The sequence below is a fragment of the Buteo buteo genome, chromosome 10 (genome assembly GCF_964188355.1).
Source record: "Buteo buteo chromosome 10, bButBut1.hap1.1, whole genome shotgun sequence".
NCBI classification, from domain to species: domain Eukaryota; kingdom Metazoa; phylum Chordata; class Aves; order Accipitriformes; family Accipitridae; genus Buteo; species Buteo buteo.
In genome coordinates this window covers 32875916-32902001 of record NC_134180.1, presented here as the reverse complement: position 1 = coordinate 32902001, position 26086 = coordinate 32875916, and the positions used below count along the sequence as shown (strand labels likewise).

The window sequence follows — 26086 nt, the reverse complement described above, 5'->3', positions numbered from 1 at the left end:
AGTGCTGCCCGTCTGCGCAGGGCCCTCAATCCGGCACGCGGCACTGTCAGCAGGCAGCCTGCTGTCTCCTAGACAGTGAAATATGGCCACAATTAGCCCGGATACAGTTCAATTATGATAAACAGCGTTTGCACCCTTTAAGCCGTGATTAAAAGGCCTCCTCCCGTTGATAGAGAGACCTAATTTCACATTATTATCGCTGTAGCTTGATTATAAAGCACTCCCTGGATTTACAGTTGGGAGATGGATGTGGAGGCTTCTTTATCATTTACACATCAGTAATGATGCAGCCTTCCCTCCACCACAACATCCATCCAGCAGCGGCGAGGAGAGGGGGGCCCTGCCTGCACCCCCCCCCCCTCCCGGGGCACCCTCTCCCCGTGTCAGCCGGGCCCCGCTGCCACACGCAAGTGGGCAAAGTCACCCTTACGGTAACAGCTTGATAAATGGGCGGGCGGTAATGAAATGGAGACATCAAGGCGTGGGGCGAGGAAGAAAGAGTGGTAATCGGAACGAGTGGAGCTGTCCCGAAACGGAGGGGAGCGGGAAGAAGGATCGCCTCTGCGCCGTGTGCTGTCAAGGGAGAAATTACACATTTACTCTTGCTTTTTCTTAAGGAGACGGCCCTCATAGATCAAAACATGGATTTACAAGCCAATTTTCAACATGAAATATAGACACCAGGAATCAATTTAAGCCCGGCTTCTATTTTAGCAAACGGTGCCTGCGTTTAGTCCCAGGTAAATAACATCAGCCGGAGCCTTCCCCCTCCCCGGCTCGCTGCCCTGCCACCGCTCGCTCTGGCGGCCGCGGTGCTGCCGGCCGGCCCCCGGCACCCGCTTCGACCACGGCCCTGCACCGGGGATGGCTGCGGCTTGCCGGCCCGGCCACCCGCTGCTTGTCAGCCTGGGCCAGCAGGCGTGGGGCAGCACCGAGGGCTGGCTCTGGCGGGGACGGGGATGACCCCGAACCGCAGCGGTGAGCAGGTGCCACGCAGGCCCTGCCTAAGGAGGGTGAGGGGAAGGAGAGGACCCCGCTTGGCTGGTGGAGGGCAGCTCCAGCATCACCCGCTATCTTCATCCCAGTGCGGGGACAGCCCCTTCACTGGCCAGTGCCACCGAGGGACAGGGGTGCTGGAAGAGGAGGCTGCGGTGACCAGCACTGGGCTTGCACAGAAGCAGCCGCTGGCAAGAGCTGGGGGCCAGCGTGGGTCCAGCTTGCAGGAACGCTGCCTTCCCCATCCACAGGCTCCCCACGGGCTGTGGGGCAAGTTCGGGCCTGGAGGACACGGGGATGTGTTCGCCAGCAGCCTGGGCGATGCCACTGCCCCAGGCAAGCCTCCGGATCCTGGGCATGGATCCATCCCAGCGCAGCACGAGGCCGTAGTGGGATGCAGGTGGCCAGTGCTGGGGATGCTGCGCTCACCCCACACCATTGCAAGGCACTTGGGACAGAGTGCCTAGACTGGTGGGGACACAGGGGCTGCGTGCCTGGAGCTGCACAGCCCCCCACGTCCCCCAGAGAGGGGGGCCGTGCAGCTCCAGGCACAGCCCCAGCGTGGGACTCGGAGCTTGATCCAAAAGCTCCCAGTGGGATCGTGGCTCTAACCCGGCATCTCTGTGCTTTCTCTGCAGACGACTGTAAGAACATCGCCAACATCATGAAGACACTGGCCCATAGAGGCTTCATCTTCAAGCAGACCTCCAAACCCTTTTGATCCCCAAGGCAAGCCAGGCAAGGGCTGCATGCGCCCGGCGCCGGCGAGGCGGGGAGGACGGGCTCCAGCATTAAAAAAAAACGGCAACCGAGGCCAGAGGAACCGACACAAAAAATCTCAATTTCAGCTGTTAACTCCAGTAGAGGTTGTATATATGGGAAGGCAAATCTGTGTAGACCTGATGTGACTCCCTCTCTGGGCTGCTCCGGACATTATGCCATGCTAGCGGACAGCCGCGTAGGGCGCTTGCACCACATTTTAGACTCGTAGTTTGTTCTTTTTCTTTGGCTCCCGATTTCCGTCCCTCCCTCCATATCCCACCCCGTCCTCCCTCTCCCGCCCCGTAGCCAGAGCATCCCCCATCTCTTCCCCGGCATGGGCCGTCCCCGCCTTCCCTTCTTTCTTTTCTCTGGTTTTATGTTTTCAGGCCTCGACGGCTGCTGCAGCGAGGCCGGCGCGTGCCCGCGCCCGGGCGGCGCTCACGGAGGCTCAGCAGCGTCGAGACGGCCCCTTGCCCTCCCCGCCAGCCCCCCCCGCCTCTCCCCCGAGCGCCTGTTCCCCTTTTTGAGTCAACACTAACCCCTCTCTGACTCCTGTATGTGACAAACGCGATCCGTCTCTTTATGTTCAAGGTGAAGTGCCTGTATTCTCCGCTGCAGAGCCCCTGGCAGCCCCACCGTGGGCTGTGGGGCCCCGGAGGGCTCCCTTCAGTGGGGCGGGGGCCCGGCGGGCAGGCAGGCGGCAGGAGGGAGGTGACAGTGTCCGCGCAGAGCCCCGTCCCATCCCGTCCCCGTCCCATCTGCTCGTGCCTCTTGCGGGGCTGGGTGGGATGCCCAGCCCTGCCCCGGCCCCGCCGACCGATTCCCAGCTCCACCGGGGACGGGCCCGCCGCAGCACCGCGTCCGTTGCCGGCGGTGGACGTGCCAGCGCGCGCTGGCCCCCGGCCCGCAGGTACCCGAGCAGGGGAGCTGCAAATTGCCCCCGGGCCCCCGACCCCGCTCCCCTCCGACCCCGTCCGGCCTCCCTCGGTTCCCGAGCCGAGGCTTGGCCTCCCCACGTGCCCACGGTCCCCGCGGGCCGTGCCGTGCCCCTCGCGGGTCCCCGCGGACGCTCAGCAGCAGCTGGCTTGTTGCCTGAGAGAGTTGCCGAGCACGTCCCCTCCGGCTGGGTGGGCTCCCAGCCGGCCAGGGCGGTTGGGGGGCAGCCGTGGGGCAGGCTGAGGGCGCGCATCCCCCCGGTGTCACCCAGCCCCGGGGCCCTGCTGAATGGAGCCCTCGTCCGGGCGCTGACCTGCAGGGAGGCTGCAGCCCCGGGCCCGTGCGTGCATGGCCTGGAGCGAAGCCGGTGACGGCAGCCAGAAGGGCAATACAGGCACTGAACTTGGCGGTACATGACTGCATGGTGTGTGGTGTTCCAGTTAAACCAACCGATAATGCAAACCCAGCATTTTCATTGTCTAGTTATTCCAATCCTTGCTGTAAATGTGCCACATGAATAAAGTTTGGGGGTAAAGGAGCCCGGGCTGTGCCCATGCATGTGCGAGTGTGTACGGGGGGGGGGGGGTGGGCAGAGGCGGGGGTGTGCTGCCTGGGTATGTGGGAGCAGGGTGCCCCACCAGTGGAGCTGTTCTCCCTGGGATATGGCAGCCCACCTTGTCCATGCTCCCCGAAAAGGCAAACTTCTTGGCTGTGAAAGGGAGGTCCGGGTTTCCTGCTGTTGGGAGCACTGCCCTGCTCTCCATGGTGCACCCATGGGTGCACCCCAGTGCAGCCTTCTGCCCGGAGCAGGGTGACAGCCACCACCACATCCCACTGGCATGTGTCACGCTGCCCTGCAGCCTGGCACAGTCTACCTGCACGGCCGCTACCGCACTTCTGAGTATCTCCGCTACAGGCTGGAGCCAGCGTGGCTCTGCCCAGGGCACTGGAGCACTGCTGCCCAGGCAGCAGAGCCAGCACGAGTGCAGCACCATGATGTGCAGGAGCCATACCCGGCCATGCAGGAACCGCTACCGCATCCAGGCGCCCAAGGGACCTGGATGGTGCCGCCAGGTGACAGGGACACAGCCGTCCAGCTGGCACAGAGCGGGCAGCTCCTGGAGGGAAGGGGCAGCCCCAGCCCACTTGCTCCAGGCAAAGGTCACGGGGGTTTTAATGGCTCCCTCTGTGCAGCCCCGATCAGCTTTATTGACCTATTTTCGATGGAGTCGTCTAATTAGTTTTCTATGAAAACTAAGAACTTGGCCTTTGCCCTTTACTCCTGCAGGCGAGAATGTGACTCAGAGGACGTTGTCACGGCGGATCGATTGCCAGTTACACTTGAAAGGCAGGCAGAGGGGACGCGGGGTGGGCAAGCAGGCAGCGGGGCAGCAGCCCGGAGCAGGGCACGCAGCCGGGGCCACCTGTGCCCACAGTAGGCAGTGCACGAATCCAGGCTCCCATTGCTGATTTCAGCGATGCCTCAGCCCCCCCAAGACCCTGCAAAACACAGGACACAGGGACCAGGGGCCCCTTTCACCATAGACTGAAGCCAGAGGTGTCTGCCTGCCTTGGGTAGAGCAGCAGGAGGAGGAACCGGGCCTGACGGAGTGCTGGGGACAACACCAGTGTTTCCCGGCAGGGGCATCCCCTCACCCAGGTGAGGCAGTGCTTGCAGGCATGGGGCACACAAGAGCTGCCAGAGGAGAGCAGCTACATGAGGGCCAGGCATGTGGGACGCTGGAGGGAGCTCCCCAGCCTGGCACAAGCAGCACTGCAGCAGCCCAGAACAGGGCCTGGCAGCCCCGAAGGTACCAGGGGCTACAGCAACCCCCGCTGCCATCCCATGACCGAGGCAGACTGGCTCAGGGAGAGCCACCGGCAGCCAGGGCTCCCAGTATGGCTAGTAGCACCCAGCCTGCCCAGGGTGGAGGCAAGACATCTCACACCATCTCCTCCTGCTCCCTGCGGGCTCACCAGAGCTAATGATGATTCTGCTCCAGTACAAGTGATGGGTTCTGTATTTACAGGGATGCTCAGAAAAATCTGGCATGTAAAAAAAACCCCAAAAAACAACCACCAGAACAAACCACAGCTAGCACTAGCGGCCATGGGGCAGCCATGCACAGCCTTGGGCAGAACAGTGGCCACTGGCAGAGCCCAGCAAGGCCCCAGGGCCACCCTCCAGCACCTGCTGCAGGTGTCTGGAGGTCACACGAGGCTGGGGCCATGGTGCTGGGCAGAGGATGGCTCCCGCTGTTCTCTGGAGAGCTGTATCATTTGCCCCAGCAAGGCCCCTGTCCTGCCCCATCGCTGCAGGCAGCCAGCTGTCCCTGGGGGCTCTGGGACAGGACGGCACTGACCCTGCACACAGCTCTGCACCTCCTCCTTGCCCAGCGCAGGGGGCTCACGGCTTCTTCACCTTCTTGACGGAGGAGGAGCTGGAGGCCAACTCCCTTCGCTTTCTCTGCTCCAAGAGGGAGGTGGGAAACAAAAGAAAAAGCAGGGTCAACAGGTGAGAGTGCTTGGGTCACACGGAAAACACAACCGCCTGTCCCGGAGTCTGTCCCAGGGCCAGCCACGGGGCTCCGGTACCACAACTGGCAGCGCCCAATGGACCACACTGCCATCTGCCCCGCTGAAGGCAGAGACAGGTCCTTGCACGATGGGCAGGATGGAGCTAATTCAGCAGAGATGAGGGGCTGGGATGGCACCTCCCTGACACGGACAAAGCTTTGGGACAGTCATCTTCGCAGTGCAGGGTCTGGGAATGAGCAGGAGAATGGGGCTGAGCTCTGGAACAACCCCGTGGCCCCAGGAGCCCTGACCAAGCAAGCTGGCATGCAACAAGCCCTAAGGAGCAGGGCCTTGAGAGAGGGGCAGAGCAGCTCTGCACTACAGCCAGCTGCACTGGGGATGCTCAGCGTGGGACAGAGCAGAGCCGGGAAACCCTCCTCCACCATCAAAACGTGCCATGAAGCGGCCCAGGAGCAGAGCAGGAGGCTGACAGAGAACTACAGCTCCTCAAAACCACCACCTTTTTTCTGGGCAGTGCGCAGATACACCCGAGCGAGACCAGTGGGCTCTGGCGAGCCTCACCCTTCACAGACAAGATTGCAGGGCTGAATCCGGCCATTGGAAAGATGGGGCCATTCGCGCCAAAGGGAGAACAGGACCCTAGCCCCACCACTGCACTGCGGTGAGACTCTGTGCTAGGCACTGCACGGACACTATGGCCAAGACCACAGCAGGTTCAGCACCCAAAGCCAGGCTCTGCATGCGGGGTGCCCCAGGCACGCCAGAGCCACCAGGTACCCCATGCCATAGGGCACTGGGTGCCATAGGGACACGTGGTGCCAAAGCCCTGGGGTGCCCGCTGCACAGCATGAGATCGAGTCCGCTTTCCACAGTGCACCACAGGCAGTGGTGGAGGCCGGTGCTGCGGCACCCGCTGCACAGGCAGTGACTGCAGTCAGGATCCCGCCATGCCCAGCCCTGCAGCCATCCCTGTCCCCAAAGGCCTGCAGAGCCGCTGCCCTGGCTGGCAAGCACCCAGGGGATGGACAAGGCAGCACTGACAGGGTCTCCGAAATGAACCAGGCTTGCCCATCCCTGTTCCTCCAGCCCTGCCGGTCCCGCACGCGTGCGGCAGCGCGCGTGGTGGGAGGCCCTGCTGCCTCCTCCGGTGGGAAGGCAGCCCCCAGTTCCCGCTGGGCGCTGGGCGAAGGGCAAACAGAGCATGGAATTTGCACGGCTAAAAGTTAAATACAACACACACACGGATTTCGTCAGAGGCCCTGGCACGGCTGCCTTCGCAGGATCCGATTAACAGGGAAATAAAAGGGCCAGAGAACCCACACAGCAGTGTGAACAGATGCCCTATAAAAATCAAATACATGGTAATCAAGGGGACCGAAAGGTACATTTAAAAAAACAAAAACCCACCCTGGAAACAAAGGAGCTGGGCTTTGTGGCTTTCCTGGGAGGGCTGCGGAATTAATGGGGAAGAGCACATGTGTTTGATAATCTTTATATGGCAAAAGACCCATCTTTCAAATATGTCACAAATTCATATTAATCACCTTCCTATTGCCTTCTGTGGCGCAGCTATTCCAGTTGCCTTGGGCAAAATTGGGAACTGTCTGGTTAAAAAAAATGTTTTACATTATAATTTACAAGAGCCTACAAGTCTAGTTTCTTTTAATGGAAAGAACGATTTAAAAAAAAGAGAGGAATATATATACACCCTGGTATATATACACTATATATATATTAAAATATATATATATATATAAAAGACAGATATTGTAACTCCATCTGGAAAGAGAGAATGTTTGATCTTAACAATGTAACTTCTAGCTTTCAAACAGGCTCAGAAAACAAGAAGTCAGCAGGAGTTCAGATAAAGGAAGCTTAAAAGTCAAATAATTCTGACTCTGAACCCGAGACTTCTTAGACTCAAGGTCCTTTCCTTTACCCATTAATGGGCTGACTTGTGAGCTCAGGAACAAAGTGCTGCAATGTGAGGATTTCTGAGAGTCACTCATTACAGATCACTGAGTGGAGTCTGAGTTGCGGAAATCAAAGGATCTAATCTGGAGTAACTGGCTGAACTTCTGCTTGGAACTAATTTGTTCCGAGTTCGGCTCACCTTTCACCTCCCGAAGGCCCCGAGTAAAGTCCCTACCGGGGTCAGCAGCAGACGGCACTGGGGGGGATCCCAGCTCAGCTTTAATGGTCAGCGATGAGCACTGCAGCCCCCAGGAAAGGGTGGACAGGCAGCCAGGGTAGGAGGGAAGCAGTGGACACAGCAGGCCAGAACAGTGCCAGGCTTCCCGCTGCCCCATGGGGTCTCGCTGCTGAGAGAGCCAGACACCTCTCCTGACCTGGGCTAAAACACCCTGCTGAAAAGTCCCCCATCCCTGCTGCGTGCCAAGGGGGATGGTGGCAGCCAGCTGTTGCCACAACCAGTATCTCAAGACCCTGGTGTGCCTTTGCCCATCCGTTCCGATTCCTGGAAAGGAATTGAGGCATGCCAGGCAGGGCTTGGGAGTCAGGACTCCTAGTCCTATTCCTGGCTTTGCCACTCACTCCCTCCAACATCTGGAGCAAGATACTTCTCTCCAGGGAAACAAATCTGGCTTCAGGGGGAGCAGCTGGTTTGGAGGCTGAACTAATCCATGCTTAATCCAACGTGTGGAGTGCCATGGACGGGCAGTGCTAGACAGCACAAAGGGATTCTCCAACTCAGAGGAATTTGAAGCAGGGAGATTAAATGATTCCCCCAAGGACCCCTGGCAGCTCAGTGGCAAAGCACACACTTGAACTCGGGAGTTCAAGGCTGGCGTGGCAGGGTTAAACCGCTGAAGCAGCCTCGGTGAGGGGAAGGGCAAGGTGTCACCCACAAGTGCCCACCGCCAGGGCTGTAGGAGGCGAGGGAGGGAAAGGCCACTACAAAGCACTACTGCGCTTGCTCTGCAGAGAGCTGCTTGTTTGCACTACCAATATTGCTACCCCTGCTGCAAGCGGCCCAGCGTGGGGGAAAAATGCTGTGCTTGCAGAGGCAGGCCGCTTTCTCGGCACTGTATCCTGGGCCCACTGCCTCCCACGCTGTCTCCATCACACCAGGGCCTGGGACACCTCAGTGTTATCGCTGTGCAGGGTGGGGACACATGCATGCACCCTACCAGCCAAATAGACAGCGACTGCCCCAGCCACCCCCCTTCTCAGAGCTGACCCCAGCCCGCTGATCTTCCAGAGGCCCATTTTAGCCATGATGCTGAGCGAGAGGCACTGGGGCTGCTCCTGCCAGCTCTGGGCAGGGTAGGGAGCATCACCAACACACAGCCTCCACTCAGCTCAGCTCATCCTTGGAAAAGCCAGTTGAGGGCCACACACTGCTGGTCTCTCCCACCACCACATTGCGCAGAACTGCAGGAAAGGTTCAGGGCAAGCACAGTGCCAGGCCCTGCCTGACTCTTCAAACATACCTGAGCCAGGCAGAACGTGGTACAGCAGCCTCATTCCCCTTCTCTCCAAGATACCCCTCCAGCCGGGATGTAATTTTTCCCCCCCTCAAAAGGTAGCATAAAATGGTCACAGTGTGAATGTGCTTGACCTTTTGTCTTGGACTAATCTAATTGTGTCGTCTTTGTGTAATCAGCCGGTAAAGGTCAGTGCTGTATTTAACATGGGGGCCCTTTAGGTACTGAATTTGCCTTGCAGTGAATTAACTTGATTATATTTCTTTCAAATATGTCAGAGACCAGGTCAGTTTAACCCTTTCTGTGCTGCCTGGGCCCACCCCTTTGTTTCCAATTCCAGGAGGTGGCACTGAGGAACAACGTGGTCAGAAACACACACATGGGCTCCCTCTTCCTGCAGCCACTGCCACCGCCATCACCACCACCTCTCCCACCTTCCCAACAAGCAAAGTCTCAAGGGAGAGCAAGTGTGTTGTGAATCAGCCCAGAAAGTTTGCAAACCAAGACACTCCAGACCCACAGGGAGGGGTGAGATTTCAGATTGAATGCAGTAGGGGAAAAAAAAATTCAGAAGACTCCTTTGCAAACATGAACCTGTCTCAGTGGAACGCTTCCTTATGACTCCATACTGTCACAATCAAATAGGACATTACTCAAGTCCAGATTAACGTGTCGCCTCTGCCGCTGACAGATAAGATGTTCTCAATATCCTGCAATACATTATACATTTCAGAAAGTAAAGGTCTGTGCCGCTACCGGGAGCAGTATGTCTGAGGCGTCGGGGATGCCACTGTGTGGAGACAGGCAGCTTTTATCAGGCAGTTCAGCTCAGCTGTGCCAGGGGACTGCACAGAGGGGAAAGCAACATCAGCTGATCCCCAGGCTTACCCTTGGTCCTGAGGCAGTTGTGAGGGGCTCAGCAGCCTGCTCTCATGGAGGCAGGAAGGAGAGGCTGGTGACTGGCATCCTGCAGAGGTACACGCACAGGACATCGTCACAGGGCTCGCAGTGGAAGAACCCCTAGGTCTGGCTTTCCTTTCCCGGCACTGGAAATAGGGTATAAAAACCACCCCTTTGCTCTTCAAACACCTCTCTCCTTCTCAAGCCTCCTGCTCCAGGCAGGGCTACTGCCTGACTCCAGGGACTTGGGTAGGTCATGGCTCATCATCTCAAGGCTGCTTTCCCCACTCACTTCCCTCTGCCGAGCAACCCTTATGGGGCTGTTGTCTAGAAGGAAAATGCCTCAGGCCTACAGCTGTACTGACATCACTGTTGCTGCCCTAGTGCAAGCTCTCGTCACCCAAAGCCTTGCTGCTTTGGTCCACGGTGGCACCCACGTCAAGCCATCTGCCTGCATGCAGGATATAGAAAGCCCTGCTGACCCCACCTATAGCACCAAGAACACTGTCCAGCACAGGAGACAGCCCAGAGAGCAGCACTGGGACTTGGGGGGAACAGGCGTGCTGTGCTCCCTTGGACGTGCACACCTGGAGGGAGAGCAGGGCAGCATCCCCAGCGCTTGTCAGGGCATCTGCGTCGGAGACCTGAGTGCTCCCTGTTCTGCCCCCCCAACCTTCCTTCTCACCGAGTTGGGGGTCAGTGGTGCTCCTACTACATCAATGATCTGGTCCTTGGCATCTCCCTTGCTCTCCTCGATGCTGAGCCCTGCCTGGCCATCTGGATGGGCGCCTTCCACACTGAGGGGGCCAATACTGCCAGCTTTGGCCAGGGCCTCATAGCGGTGCCGTAACATCTGCAGCTCATATTCGCAGTTGGCAAAGGCTTGCTTCAGCTCATACAGCAGCACCAGGTCACTCCGTAGCTCATTGAACATCTGCACGATCTCCTCTGTGGGCATAGGGTTGAGATCTAGGGAGAAAAAGGGCCTGTTAAACAAGCAGACCCAGAACCCTACAACAGAAGATCCCTAGAAAGCTCCTGGCTGCCCATTCCCTCCCACAAAGATACGCCAGGAGCCTCACTACCATCACATGGCTCATTAGCAACCGGCATCCCTAAGGGCTGGAGACCTGAATTTCCAGGCTATCCTTCAGCTCTGGCCAAGGACTAAGGGTGAACCTGCAAAGTCCAGGACTCAGCAAGTGAAGGAAGATGGAAGATGCAGATCAGACCAGACAACTGAACTACCCACCAGGTCATATGAAGGGAGCTCAGTCTTGGGAGCAAGTCCTCACACACTGCTGCAGAGGACAGAAGAGCTCCTGCTGTTCCCTACACTTTCACCAACAAGGGGTGGACAGGCTGAGCTCCCTCGCCTCTCTTGTTGCTCCTCCCAGGGTATGAATGAGGCAGAGAATTGCTCTGCTGCTGTGTTACAGACATGTTTTAATGCAGACCTGAATTGCTTGTAGCAGGGGCTGGCAGATCACCTCCACACACCATGCATTCTGCTGCAGCCCATCACACACACACACACACGCTGAGCCAGGAAGAGCTGCATGTTTTGGAGGAGAAAAGGGTGAAGGTCTGCACATTTGTCCTGATATACAGCAGTGGCCCACACAAAGCCCAGGTGTGTTTCTGCACTCTAAGGCGCAGCAGGACTGGAGCACCAGGAACCCCTCAAGATACGTGTGTTTTGTAAGGCAGGAGTGGGGAGTCAGGAACCCCTCCTTACCCTCGTGGAAAGTGAGCTCTAAGAAGCACTCACATCCTTCCCCAAGGCTTCCCTAGCGAGCAAAGACAGTAACTCCCTTAGTTTTAAAGCAGAAAGGGGAAGCCACCCTGGCTGAGCCACTTTCACCAGCCACAGGAGGCCTTCAGAAGTGTACACACTCTCTGAGACAACATATCAAGCCATAAACCAGTTGGCCAAAAAAACTAACAGGAGTTAACAGAAGTCAGTGCTGGGAGCAGGCTCAGTCATCTCTTATAAATCACCGATAAGGCTTTTTTTTTTAATTCTTCTTTTCTTTTTCTATTTTTAAAAATCCCCCCAGCCACAGTGGGGGGAAAAGGAATCATCAGGTGTCTAATCAAGGGACACTGCATGCTGGGACCTGTAGTACCTACAAACTGTACCCTCTGCATGGAGGGCAGCAGCTAGCCATGGGCTGCACTTCTTCCCCTCTAGCTACGAGCGGGTACTGTACATGTTAAGTGAACCCTTCTTTCTGCTGCTAAGACACTGGAGTTCAAGAGTGAGGGATGTGTGTTTACTCGCCTTTCAGCAGAGATGCTCCAGATTTTCACACAGCATGCAACCTATAAAGGGGGGATGAACAGTCCCAGACGCATTTTGGACTTGCCACCGTGAGCAGTAAATTAAGAGGAAACGAAGCTTGAAAGCAAGACAGGGCAGCCCTGAACAATGCGCGTGCCGTGGTCACTAACACACTTAGAAGTACCTCTCCTAGCAAGGCTGAGATTTGCCTTCCTAATACTGTGCTGCCTCTCTTGATGGTTGAAAAGGCCCAAACAAGAGAGAAACAAAGGCTCTTTTAAAACATTTTTCTACTGGGAGGAAAAAAAAAAAACCCTGTGCATCTTGTTCTGGCTTTTACCCTCTCTTTTTTTTTTTAAAACACATAAAATATTTTAAAAACCATTCACATACTGTTATTCAAGAAACTGGCTGTATTACTAGGGGAAAAAATAGCCCATCTCGAGAACAAAGGCTAGCTCTGTGTGTCTCTTTCTCTCTCGCGTGCCCCCTTTACTCACCTACTCCGAGTTCCATCAGCATCTGCTCCAGGGCTTTAATCTTCTTCTGTCCCACCGAGCTTGGCAGTTTCATCTGGAACACAAAGGTAACAGAGCCACACAGCTCAGAGATAGCCCTCACTCACAGCCGTCTAGTTCAAAAGGCAAGAGAGCTTTTCTTTTTATAGTGCAGGGGGAACAAAAAAAGAAAGGGAGAGAAAGGAAAATCAAGTGGTAAGAGAGGGAGACAGGGGCTGAAAGTTTTCAGACTAGGTCCGAGGGCAGGTATTGAAAAGCCTGGTCGTGAGGGCTTTTATTTTCTCTCTCGTGTGTGTGCAAGACACGCTGTTTTACAGTTTCCATGTGTCACTGAATTAACAACAAAAGTTCTTCTTGGCTTCAAACCCTCTCCCGCGGTGCCCAGCCCATCAAAGGGCTCATTTACACAGTGGCTAATGTGCAATGCTGCCCTACTTTATTCGCTTTAGCCGGCCTGATTAGACTCATGCGCTAACAGACTCACTTCTCCTTTTACCTGCTGAGCCCCAGACCTGTGGGATTCATTTACAGAGCAGGCTTTATAACAAAGGGGAGAGACAGAGAGAGCACAGTTACTTGACTGGCGGAAGTGTGAACACACATTTACATCGGAGCTAAGGGGCTAGGTGAGAGAGGAAGCATCAGATGTGAGCTATGAAAGGGAATCTGAGCTGGCCAGGAGAGGAAGAATGCATACACTTAGCAGGGTCCTTCCTCTGCATTCATTTGGGTTCTAGCAGGAGTGCTAGCTGCTCAGACCAAGCATTTATTAGATTACAAGCAGCACAAACGCTGTTGGCACAATATGGCAGGGCGAACAGGCTTCCAAGCCCTGCGTATATATCCAAGAACGAATAAAAGCACTTTCCTTCCTCAGCAATGCTAGAAGACAGACCAGGAAATAAACGATTCTCAACACCGCAGTGTCAAACACCTCGCTGCACACAGTCGTAGGCTGTCCCTCCATATCCAGCCCTGGGAAGGTGAGCTCACATCTCCATCCAGGGATCACCATCACCAGCCCAAGCTGCCCAGCAGGCCGTTGAATAGCCAAGAGGTGAGAGCATCCTGCACACCACCTACTGATCAGTGGCCCCAACCTTGGCCAAACCAACCGTAAGCCTGCAACACCGGGCTGGGAATGACCTGAAGGAAGAGCCATTCTTTACTCCACCTTAAAACTGGCCTCTGAGGTGAGCTCACTGGAAGGTCCCATGGTCACCTTACTTCCCATAAGCCACAGGTTGAAGTTCCCCAAAACAGACAGCCCAATGTCAATCTCCCAAATTAGGCCCATCTTTTCCACAGTGTTCACTGCCCCAACACAAAAATGACAACCAGAGACACCATCTGGAACTTCTTAATTCCTCTGAAGGCAGGAGCACTGCATGTACATACCCAAATAGCGAAAATGCTAACCTTAACTCAGCTATGACTGAATATGTCCCATCAGCAGCTCCACAGTCCCAATGCAGGATCTGCTAGGAAAACCTGCCTTCTCCACCACATCATTTTCAGCCAAAAAAACAGAGTATGGATGCCATAGAGCACCCCAGGGGAATGGGCCTTTCACAATATATGCTAAGAAGCGCCTAGTCCTTTTGCTAGGTATTACCACTACAATTAAGACTCCAGCAAAGGACCAAGAGGACTATCAGGGTAGGATTTCTAGAAAACCAGCCTGATCTGGAGAATCCAAAAGGAGCGCTAAGGAAAAAGGAAAACCCGCCCTTATGCAAATAGCCAGCACAGGTTAAGGACTGGAAGACATCTCTGCCCTTTCTTATACCCTGAGGGTCTTTGGCTTAGAGCTGGGGTTTCTGCATAGCAGTGAATTTCATACTTCAGAAACTGAATCTTTACAGTTGACCACAAAATGATTGTTTTAGCAGAAGACAGACTGCCAAAGGTATCAGGTATTTGGAATTCAGTCAAGTCTTTGGTCCAAAGTCTTAACTTGAGCAGAACTTTACTAAAATAGGTTTTCCCAGGAGCTCTGCTGCACAGACTACCTGCACAGGCTCTGCTGAAAAGCAGAAGGAGAGGGTAGAGCCCTAAGATAAGGCAGCCCAGAGCACTGGGACAGGAGATGGTTCTGTTTATTTGGTGGGTGCCGTGCTAGCAGCGGGATGCCAAGGAAGGAAAGGTCACTTAGCACAGCTCAGCAGGATACAGAATGGTTAGCCTGGAGCATCAGGAAAACATTCCCAAGAGCAAGACCCCTTGGTCCAGAGAACTGTTCTGCCCCACAAGGAATCACACAGAACATTTAAGATGGACAACGTACCCAGCTCTGCCTCAGCTGGGGGATGTATGAGCTGACCTAGTCAGACTATGCTATCCTTAACTCTTACGACACAAAGAGTTAACAGAGCCCAACATACCCTCATTGAAGAGCTCTGGACACACAATACTTATGTGATTATCGTAGCGCTGAAAGTCTGTCTTCAGCCCTGCCCCTAACACCGACATCACGGTCTTTCTAGCTAAAGGGAGGATTCCCTTCTGTTAAACACTAGCTGGCAAAAGCATGCTGGACTTCAAGCCAGCTTCAGGAACAAAGGACAAGAAATAGGAAAAGTTCATGTTTGGCTAGGCTAGGTGGATGGACAGGAGGTCTTGGTCTGTTGGTTAGAGGAAGAGCACAAGCTTTTCTCCTGGGAGACAGACTAGCTCAAAGAACTATGGGCAATACAAACAATTAACCTGGCAAAGCCTTCAACTGTGATGCTGTGTATGTCCTGCTCACATCCCACAGGAGTCTGGTCAATGAATACCAAGCCAAGGTCTTCACTGACACTCCTGAAGATTAGAGGATGGAGCAGGGAGAGGCAGGATAAATTAATTTAACTTCAAAAAAAGGAACACTAGAGATGCTCAGGAGGAGTAGGGCTGTGAGTTTAGTTTAAAAACACATCAATTAAGCTTCCTTTTAATTCAGGCAGGAGGATCTGGCCTGCAAACAGGAAGGCTTCATTGGTTTCTCAAAGCAAGAGTATATTTTAATTTTACCATCATTAAGAAAATGTTATGATTTATGTGGCTGCTGTCGGACTAATATCTTTAGAATTTAGCTGGCTAAGCCAATTCATCTCTAAGACTGATGAAGGCTGATTGCTCTCTATGCAAAATGTATTAAAACTAAATGAGCAGTCTATTACTCAAATGCTGCTGATAATCTGTTAGCCAGGGTCCGTTAGCTGGGCTGCCTTGTTGCAGGAGAGAAGCCCTCATGCCCTGTACAACTCTGATAAGCCCAAGCTTACTTCAGCAAGCCCTTCTTTGTTTTGGTAGATGTCCAGAGATAGACCAGAGTGCTGGAAGTGCTGTATCACCTGCCCTCTTTCCTGAGGCATAAGGCAATCCACAGGGACCACAGGTCCCAGCCAATGGCAGAGAACAGCTCTCTGGCTCGAGATGCGTGCGCTGGGATACGTGGTTTCTGCAGGCCATATCTCTGTGTTAATGAAAACACCACTCAGGGCAATCTCATTGCTTACACCACAGCTCCTGGGATGTTCTTGGTGTTGTCATGGATCGAGTCCTTTGCCGGGGCTGAGGAAAATTATGTTCCTCGGAGAACTCCAGTGAGCAACCACAGCTTCCGAGGTGAATGGCATTTGCCCTTTTCTCTCCTTCCTTATACTAGACTATTATTGTTATTTATTATCTTTAAAGTCCCCATATAATAATAATACCTGGGAAACAGATTGCTCCCGTCAGAAAACTGATTAGCCAGGATTTTTGAGGTTACTATATTTTGGATGCTCTTCTCCTTTGACAGCCTCTCCCTACAGCCCTCTTTGCAACACCAGCCTGCGCTTATAATTACACCAACGTCGCCTTTGATTTAAGGACTGTAATCCTTTGTCCTTGCTATAAACAACCTGCATTAAACACATGAACTGCATGTACCAAGAGAAAAATAAATAAAGAGCTACAGAAAATTGTGTGAATCAACACCGTGAAGCCACAATACCAGAGCTTACCTATGCAGAGGAGCCTTGCCTGATCCTGGGATACACAGTCTCTGCTGGCATGCACTTGGCCTGAGAGGCACAGAGTATACCCATACTGACCTGGTCTGCTCTCCCCTGAAGGAGGAGGGCATTGCTCAGGAATTGGGCCATGCAGCTTAAATAGATGAACAGAGCATCCACTGCACTTTCACAGCAGGGACTGAGAGACTGGGGGGTGGCCCTGAGCAGTTCGATTTCTACAGAGGGTCTCACTGCAGAGTACCCTTGAGGTTTTGAATGATACAGGATTTTTATTTAACGTTCGAGACATTCCGCCAACAAAACCTTGCTAATTCACACTAATGACTAGGAGACCTACTGCAAATTAATTGCTAATTGGCAAAATTCATTAAATGAACAAACATGATAAGAAATAACTGTAGATACAGCCTCCCCAAACAGACTTGGTTCATTTATTTTTGTGCACCATTCAGTTTTCATGATTTATGCTAATACTTTTAAGCATAGTTGTAAATGTATTTGAGTATATTTTGGAGGAGTAATGAAGACTAAGTAATAGCAGAGCTTGCAACACAGTCCCCTGTTATGTCTTATAGCATCACCACCTGGCAGGTAGAGACTGTCAGAGAGATCTGCACTAGGAATGAAAAGGTCTGCAGAATCTACAGACACATTGAGCTAGGTCCCACATGTGATTACATCTATGTGGTCATCTTAAGTGTCCTGCTCTCAATTTATTGCTTTCTTCATAAATGCTCCATTTTTGGTGCTCACAACTTTAGAAAAAAAAAAAAAATCCCACTTTTGTGCTGAAACCTTTTGTTTGATCTATCGGCAAAATACAAGTTTTTTTAAATTAAACAACTGTTATTTGGATATTTCACATGTACCCTCCCTGACGCTGCACTTCATTTTAATTCAATTTTAAGACAACCTTTTTCTTAAACTCAACCTTCCCCAACCCTAAACAATATGACTGTCCTAAAGCCATTAATCCTAAAAGCTCTACACCATCTGACCTGTGTCTGTACAGCCATAAACTGTGGTTTTATGCACCAGCACCAGTATTGTTGTTCAGGATTATAATACAGCTCACTGACATTGAAAACTACCTTCTTCATGGGTTTCAGCAGCAACAAAACTTTCTCATTAGGCACTTTCCTCATGGATATCTTTAGACTACTGAATTGCTTAGTGGGTTTCCAGGAAGGAGTGCTAAAGTTTCAGGTGAATAATGGTTTTTTCCATTTTCTGGCTTAAGATGGGAAAAGAAGGTCAACGTTTCCCTGGCTGCATGGCTCTACTCTGCAGGAGTGGAGGCTCTCCGCTCCTGCAAGTTTTAAGACTCAAGGAAGGAAAGAACCATATTAAGTACTTTAGCCTTAGAGCTCTGGAATTTTAAAAAAACCAACAGAGAAATTCAATTTCAGATATGAACGTGCACATTTCTGGAAATCGGAAGTGCTTAACTGCTCAGAACTAAAGTGCTACAATGCAAGGAAGATGGGCAATTGCAATGTATCTATGCAAAAGTTAGAAAAGTTTGAAATTGCACAGGTATTCTCTGCCTCAATAAATATACATGCTTCACCCCACCCCAGCTTACAGCCATGGACCCCATGTCTTACGTCAGTGCCTGCTGATCTGCCAGAATAAGATTTAGGACAGATAAAAATAAAGAGTCATACTGCTATGCCATCTCTACTACGCGATGTAACACATTCAACACACGGTAATCACTGGGATGGCACACGACCATCAACTTGCTCCATCAATTAGGCTTAATGCTAAATAAACCAATCTTTTAAGAAGAAAATATTTCTATATTAACTTATGTAAATGGTTATTTCTGAGGGTTTTTTGGACTTAAGTTAGACATACCTCACAAATTACCAAATCAATTGTGCAAAAATATAAGTTCTGTATTTGAATCCTCCTAGTAAATTAAACCAGTTTTACTTGTTAGAGAAATATACCTAGTGAAAGCTTTGTCAAGGATGAGGGAGGCCAACAGATTCCAGAGAAGCACAGCACACTCAGGTATATGGCAAAGTAGCACCTCACTGATACTATAAACATTAATGCCTCGTTATGCATGTATAGCACTGATTCAAGGGGTAAAGCTAAGAGATACTACCTAAAGAAACTGAAGGTCCTGGAGCATCAATGTCCCAGAGTGATGGGTTTTCACCAGTGCAGGTAACAAGGTCTTCAGGGTTTTTACTCTCTCCCACCTTTTCCCCCCTAGGAAGGGGGTACAGATTGCTTTGACCCAGCACAAGTGGCCTAAAATGAGAATGACTTGGAATCCACACAAATAATGCCTGATAACCTGGAAAAAGTCAGCTTTCTACAGAAAGTGTTTGTGTAGGGAAAAATAGTAAAATACATGGTGCAGAAGAATGAACTGCACAGGACATTTTTAGTGGAGGGTGTTTTATGTCAAAAGCACGTTACCAGTATGACACCATACTATTTTGCTTTAGGAGATCTGCAGATTTCCAGAGAGTCCTACCCCTGCCTCTCACTATAGGCAAGGAAACCAAGCTGAGACCTGTAGAGGTGGCTGTAGGCAATGGAAATGGCTGCAGCCTCTGAGCTGCATCTGACTGAAACAAATCAAGCACACAGAAGAATGTGCTACAATCACAGGGAGGGCCCTAAGGTAGGCCACAGGAGAAGGAACTACTAGGACAGTTTCACATAGTACAAGAACATCACGTAAACTTACAGATCAGACACAAATCCAAGGAATTGTAGCAGAACGTGCATCTAGTCTTGAATTGATGTTGCCTTTCTCTTAAATAATTTAATTGAAACTACACTTACACAAATACAAAAAACCACACTGACTAATTACATTCCAATCATTATATTGGTTACGCTAATGAAAGAAAAAAGTAATATATATGGTGCTCTGCACAAATTACATACAATCAGATTACCTGATGAATGACACCTAAGACTGTGTTACTATGGGCACACAAAGGTAGCAAAAGCTTCTCAGATCGGTCCAGGACTGGCAGACAAAGGTCTCCAAGGCCTCATACTGCACAGACACTGTTTGGTACCTGACAATTCAACAGAAGTAGCAACACAGAGTGTCCTTTCCAGAACTACAACTTATTTTAAAAGACCCCATTACTGTACCTAGAGTGCTCTCTTTATACCCGAGAGCCTACTAAGGCTTTGGTCCAGATGCTTTCCCACACCAAAGAGCTCCATGAAAAAGGTGACAGATGCATTTTCTTTCAGCAATTTAACATTAAGTGCCTTTCAGTTTAGCTAAGAATGAGAACGGAGGAAAAGAAGTGTTGGATTCACCTTCTCTGGTTCATCCAAGATTTTGCATCCGTTGCTGTTCTCTTTAAAAATAAATACTCCAATATTTTCATCTTATTTCATTCTCTACAGGCAGGAGTTTGATTAGGAAATGCACCAGCACTCTCTTGGCCCTAATTAAAGGGCATGTAATACAACAAATAGATGGCAATGCCACAACATGAATTTGATCCAGCCTGCATCATTTGTTCATAACTTTTATTCACAGAAATGAGACTCCTACTTTCCTTCCACACCTCTGTCAGGCTCCCCATGGAAATTACTCTCATCCACTCTCTTGTAGAGTGCAAAACATACAACTTCGCTAATGAAAAATTGCTAGCAGAAGCAACAAGCACATCTCAGCTAACTAATCCATGGGATGTTCAGATCTGGAAACATAAACTTTCCTACCTAATAAGGGTGTGCTGATCTCCATCAGATTGATGCCAGGATGCCTTGGAGTGCAATCAATACAAAACAAATAAATTATTAATTGCTCCAAGTAATTAAATTTATCAAATCCAAATAAAAATAACTGATATTTTATGGAACTGCTTCCAAAGCTGAACCTCTGAAGGGACAGTATTGATCACAGGAGGACAGACAGATGTTTCACATGTTCACAGCTGATGAGGTCTGGGTTTGCATTAATGACAGGGAAGGAACAGAGCCAACAGCCTCCAATGCAGAGTAAACAGGCAGCGTGCTTGGCCATTTAATTGCGGGTCAGATCAAATATGGAGAATAAACATGTCTAAACACATACATACAACCCCATCTTCCTCTAGAAATATCATTCACCTTGGAGCTGTAGTAAGCACTCAGTTCCCACTCCAAGAAAATAAAATGGAAGAGAACTCACACACATACATTCCCCCCGCAACCACAGTAAATTCTTACTCATTAATCAGCGCTAAAAAAAATGCTCAGCAGGCTAGCAAATATTTAAAAGCTGGTGAGTGTGAATATTTGAATCAATGGGTAGTAGAGCTGTACTTGTAATTTTCCTTTCTCTACTTCTTTTTTAATTGGGCCGACTAGTAAATTGTCTACAAGATCCCAGTTAGCAGATGGAGTCTGGCTGCTGGCTGGAAGCCTTTTCTGAGGGGAGGTGGCCGGCTTTGAATGACGAAGCTGGAGCATGCCTCAGTCCTTTCTGTGGACTGACATCTCTACAAACTCCCTTTCATCACAGAGTTTTGTTTTGTTTCCAGATGAGACATCACTCAATCGATTCACTTCTAGTTCCTTTGTTTCCAAACCCGTGACAACAGAGCAAGGACACAGACTTATACCTCAACATGCAGGAGTGGGGACAAACATCCACCCTTTTCCATCCATTACTTTCCTTCTTAAAAGCACTGCTGCACCAATTCAACAGCATTAATAAAACCATAACTTAAAATTTGCAGATAAGGCTGAGAGAGATGATGAGCAACTTCAGACACACTGAAGAGATGTTACGTATGCCAAAGTCAAGTGCTCCGAGCACAATAAAGTCAGACACAAAGGTTAAACTTAAAAGAAAGCTGAACATGACATGGTACAGAAACACCGCAGTGAATTCAAAACAAACTCAGCTCTGCCCGACAGAAGCAACACGATGCCTAGATCACAAACATGGTTATTGTTGGTTTGTTTGGGTCCTGGAAAAGATTCAAGTTCAACAGCTCCCATCTTCCTCTCCTTCAGGCAGATCCTCAGCAAAGCTTTCCTTCCTCCTAGCTCCTTGCTTTCCCTTTAGTCTCTTCCTCTCCTTTCCCTGTACAAATTACCTACCCATCTCTCATTTCCTCTGGCTCTTTGGCTGTCTGCCCTCCCAGCTGAGCCGACCTGGTATAACAGGAAGTTTTCCAGAAGTAACGCTTAGGATTAATAATACATTTCTGGTGTTATTTTCATAACGCTGTTTTACTAACAGCAAAGGCAAAGGTCTAAAATTCCTTTTCAAGAAACTCATGAAAGACTTACTCCTTCCAAAACATCTACTACTGCCTCCTGTTCTCAGTGGCACCAAGGCAATACACTGCCTTGAATTAAGACGAAGCTTTTCATAATGCCTAGCTTCCTACTGCCTTATAGAAACTTGCAGTCTGTGCTGTCAGGAGGCAGAGGGGAAATCCCATGCAGAGCAAGGGCACAGGGGCTGTGGCCTTCTTTGCCTGTGGCCACAGTCCCATGGAGAACAATGGGAGACTGAAGCCATTGTGATAGAAGGCAGCTTGTCGAACTCACTGGAGAAGATTACTCTTCAGCGTCTGCTGAAGGAGAAACTTATGGTTATGAAGAATAATGGCCATAAGTGACCATTAATCCTAGGGGGAAAAAAAGTCTTCAAATTCAGCCTGTGCATAAGATTTCATAAGCTTTAACAACAGGGGGAATTTGAAAAGCCAGGCCTATTGTCATAAAAACTACTGGGAACAAATTAAGTTGAATACAGATTGCTAACTTTTTCTTCAAGGACTCATTTCTATAAATTAATTTTAACTCAAGTTTTCAGACTAATTGTAAATCCTCAGAAAAAAAAAAAAGAATATCTAATCAAAGAGTAAGTGCTATTATCCTGGGGATGATACGGTACATTTTTCACACATGACAGAGGTTGAGTCCATGATCTCAGTGCAAAATCCAACTTCGCCTAACTATGAAGGCGTAAAGCACGGTAGCAAAGTACAAAATAAAGGAGGACAATAGAAGCCTTTAGGTGAGGAACCCTTTAGGTCCACAGGCAAAAGAACTTACTGCAGGATGTCACAAGCCTTTAGAAATCATTTTCCAATGTGCTCAGGGCAAAACATCTTATGCTGGATGTTGCCAGACTATGAGTTTCCAGAATAGCATCCCAATTCCACACTTAGTCCTAGTCAGCTCCCACCCTTATCAATTCCACACCAGTGGTGTGTAGAGGGCTTGCCACATAAATCCCACAAGTAAAGTAATTCGGATTAGTACGGATTGTCAACTCTATACCACTTAGCACTTCAGCCTCTCTTACCAGTTCAAAAGGCCTGTACTGACCTCATGTAATTAATTCTCCTCATCACCCATATGTGAAGCAAGTGAGTCTATTAGCTCCCGTTTTAAAAACAGAGAAGACTTGAATAAGGAAGCCAGGTGACTGGCTAAAAGCCACAAATTAATTCATTTTGCTGGGTTGGAGGCAGGTTTCACATTTCCAAGCAACAAAGTGTTGTTTTTTCACCTAGATCAGTGATTTGCAATCTTTTTCAATTTGCAAACCACTATTACTTCTAGTAACAGCATTTATATCCTTAAAAATTTCAAGCAGAGCACAGAAAGTTGCTCTAGGTCATCCCAGGAGCTTGGATACTGCAGGCTGAAAGTTGCTGAATCAGACTGCCATGCCCCAGCTTATCACTGTATTTTGCGAGCATTAAAGAGAACAGGGAGAAGCATGTAACACCCATTTTCAAAAAGGCTGGGATCTGAATGGCCTGTTTGGCACACGAAAAGGCTCCTGGCTTTGCCAGATGGTTCCATCACTGATAGGTTATTGCTCAGCTTCTCTTCCAGAGGGGGTAAAAAAATAGAAAAGATCAACCATCACTTATTAGTTTTCAAAATCCAAATCAATCTCCATAAATTACTCTATTTATCTTAGTGCCAGAGAACACATCTGCCACGTCTCCATAAATCTCAACACATGCACTGCAGTCTTGCCTGTCACTTGCCTGTGACTTCCTCGAGGCTGTAGCCCCTCACTCAAACAGGTAGCCTGAAGGTGATGGCACCTCTACACTAAAGGGGTCCTCCAGCAGTGACCTTGCTGAGGTATACTGCCTCTAACGTGCACATGCACCCGTATGTCAAAGCACCATGATCCTAAACACATTTCTGTTAACAGCCCCAGGGTGTTCCCAGCAAGATCTGAAACTATTCTGACATCAAAAGAACATCCCATAAAACAGTCTTGAAAAGTGACCTAGAAAATTGCTATGCCAAGTGAGGGTGCTGGGCAAGGAACCTACTTCTCCACCTTTGCTACGATAAAGTAACTAAGGATTATTTTATTTGGCTAGGAAAAAAAAAAGCACTTGTACTGGGCAAACAGGATTTTGCTGTCAAAAGCCCTCTGAAAACATTCAGTCGGCCAGGCAGGTTTAACTTACTTGGTATCCCAAAACCTGTCACTACGAGACAGGCGTCAAGCCTTGCTGATAAAACAGCAAGAAAGTTCTTTTCTCAGGAATATCTGTGCAACAGAATGAACAACGGGGCTTTTCCCCAAAATATTTTCTGAAGATAATGGAAATAGGAAGGCTAAAAATTGTTATGCATTTATGTGTGTCTCTTTTTTTCCAAGACACAACCTGAACATCCAGTTCTTAAAAGCACCTCTCATCAATTAATTCAAGTGCTCTATGAGGCCTATTACATTTAGCTGTGAGCTCTGTTTGGACTAGACAGCTCCATTCGGGTCTGTCACATGTGCCTAACAGCAGAGCGGGCACACCAGTAACAAACACCAGCAAGTTCAGGTGCCACTGCAAGGCAATGAGCTGGCTTTCACCAAGCCAGCATTCCAGGTTTCTGAGTCTCCACATTTATGGAATTCCTTTCTTATTTTAGAGGCAAGAACTTGACTTTCTTTAGCTATAAAAGGAGAACAGATGAGGAGACAGACAGGCAGACTGAAAGACATTAACAGAGGTCCCAAGGGACCAGGACAACAGCCTACCCTCTGGCTTCGCAGCGTGACACCTGCAGATTTGAAGTCAGGAAACTTGATGCCAGCAGTCTCAGGAACAGCCTGAAAGAGATCGAAACAGGATGTGTTGATGGAGGAAACACAAGATTTCATATAGAGACTATCTGAAGGGGAAACACTGTTTCCTATGACAGAGAACCACCTGCCACAGCCACATGTCAGAGCTGAGGCAAGAGGAAAATCCCAAGCAATGGGATTCAGTGGGAAAATCCCAAGCAATGCACTGAGAAAAATACTCCAGTTCAAAGTATGTCTGGAGAGTGCAAGCATTTTTCTTTGGTTGGTTTAAATGCACGGCTCTATGCAGAGCCTTACACCCATCCACACAAGCATGAACCCTAACCCTAAATGGTACTCCTTACACTAACATATGCATATTTGCACAATATCATCCTTATCTAACTTAGGCCCATTTCACTGATCAAAACAGCCCAGGACTTCCCTAAATCTTGGCTTTTGACTGCAAGTCCTGTAAGGAATGAGCTGAGAAACCTCTGATCTGTACAGACATGAGCCCACTAATGAGGATGTAAGGACTGCACCCCTCCAGGGAGGCCTGCTGTTTATACATGTTTTGCCATGTCCATTCATTAGACAGTTTTCTTTATTCCCCACTTCACATTTTAAGCATAGCAATACGAGGCAGCAAACTTCTAATGCTGCTGCTGCTAGACAGTAGAACATTTAGTTGTATTTCAACAAAATGGAAAAAAAAATGCAATCCCTTAAAAATCTGTGCTGCTGAGCAAAGCACAAGGTGAGCAAACTTTTAAATGATTAAACCAGGCTATCTACAGGGCCCTGTGCACTGAATGGTTTGGGGTCCCCTGAACGGGTCAGCGATACTCATGATTCAATCTAAGAATAGCCACAACCTCTGCAAAATGCATGCTCAATCACGGTTTTCCAAAAGGAAGAGCCACCTGAAATCTCCCAGTTTCTTTGGAGACAGCTTTTGCCTTGCTGCTCCCACATTTCTCTGCAAAGAGGCTCTGCAGCTTGCTCTTTGTTCATTCCAGACAGGGCTGAGACAACCAGGGCTGTCCCAAGATCATAAGAGATGCTGCAGGACAGTGACTCAGTTCCTCAAGTTCCCTGCCAATGACTCTCACATCTCTATCAGCTATCTCTATGTATTGGTCTTGAGGTGGCACCTTGCAAACCACTCTGCATGGCCAGGCATTAAGATTTTTTTAAGTTACCTGTGGTCAGTCCAATAAACAGAGGCCCCAGGAAGAGATTTCTAAACATGACCATGGTGGAAAAAGGATTCTCTAACTACCAACAGGGCTCATGAACTTGTAGGGATCACTTTGATCTTTGTTAGGATGTAGCCTCCCTGCTTGGATTATTAGAGACAAAGGCGGCTGCAATCAAAAACCAATCCTCTCTGCTTCCTTTGGATGAAGGCTGGCTTTCAGACTCCCCGAACTCTGCCCCCCAGCCTGTTGCTGAACACCCTGACACAAGCAGTGAGGGTAAATCAGAGGGTAAATCAGCATCGCTGGCTTAGCCGAGACAACTCTGACTGCACTCAGCGCATAAGCAATTAAATGGGTTCTTTTGCCTTGCGTGCCTGTACATGCTGTAAACGCTTCAACCTCAATTGACTCTTTGGTAAATGATTTTCCTTTGTTGAAATGATGCTGATGCAGCTCCCGATTCAAATT

General features: G+C 49.8%; 2 protein-coding genes across 7 annotated transcripts in view; one reads left to right on the top strand and one right to left on the bottom strand.

The window, feature by feature from the left end:
- ERI3 (ERI1 exoribonuclease family member 3) overlaps positions 1-3243 on the top strand; it is a 136558-nt gene extending 133315 nt beyond the window's left edge. The window contains exon 8 of one of the 2 annotated variants that reach the window (XM_075039292.1): positions 1635-3243. In XM_075039292.1, the coding sequence (XP_074895393.1) occupies positions 1635-1717 (83 nt within the window). In that variant the 3' untranslated portion in view covers positions 1718-3243. The remainder of the gene's footprint in view (positions 1-1634) is intronic. The other variant, XM_075039291.1, reaches the window with a different exon arrangement.
- DMAP1 (DNA methyltransferase 1 associated protein 1) overlaps positions 1-26086 on the bottom strand; it is a 64037-nt gene that overhangs the window by 24752 nt on the left and 13199 nt on the right. For 2 of the 5 annotated variants that reach the window (XM_075039285.1, XM_075039286.1), the window contains exons 8-10: positions 24387-24458; positions 12363-12435; positions 10264-10547 (exon numbers count right to left, since the gene is read on the bottom strand). In XM_075039285.1, coding sequence (XP_074895386.1) covers positions 10264-10547; positions 12363-12435; positions 24387-24458 — 429 coding nt within the window. Of the gene's footprint in view, positions 1-3377; positions 5162-9257; positions 10548-12362; positions 12436-24386; positions 24459-26086 lie in introns of those variants that run through there. The other 3 variants (XM_075039289.1, XR_012652092.1, XM_075039287.1) reach the window with 3 other exon arrangements.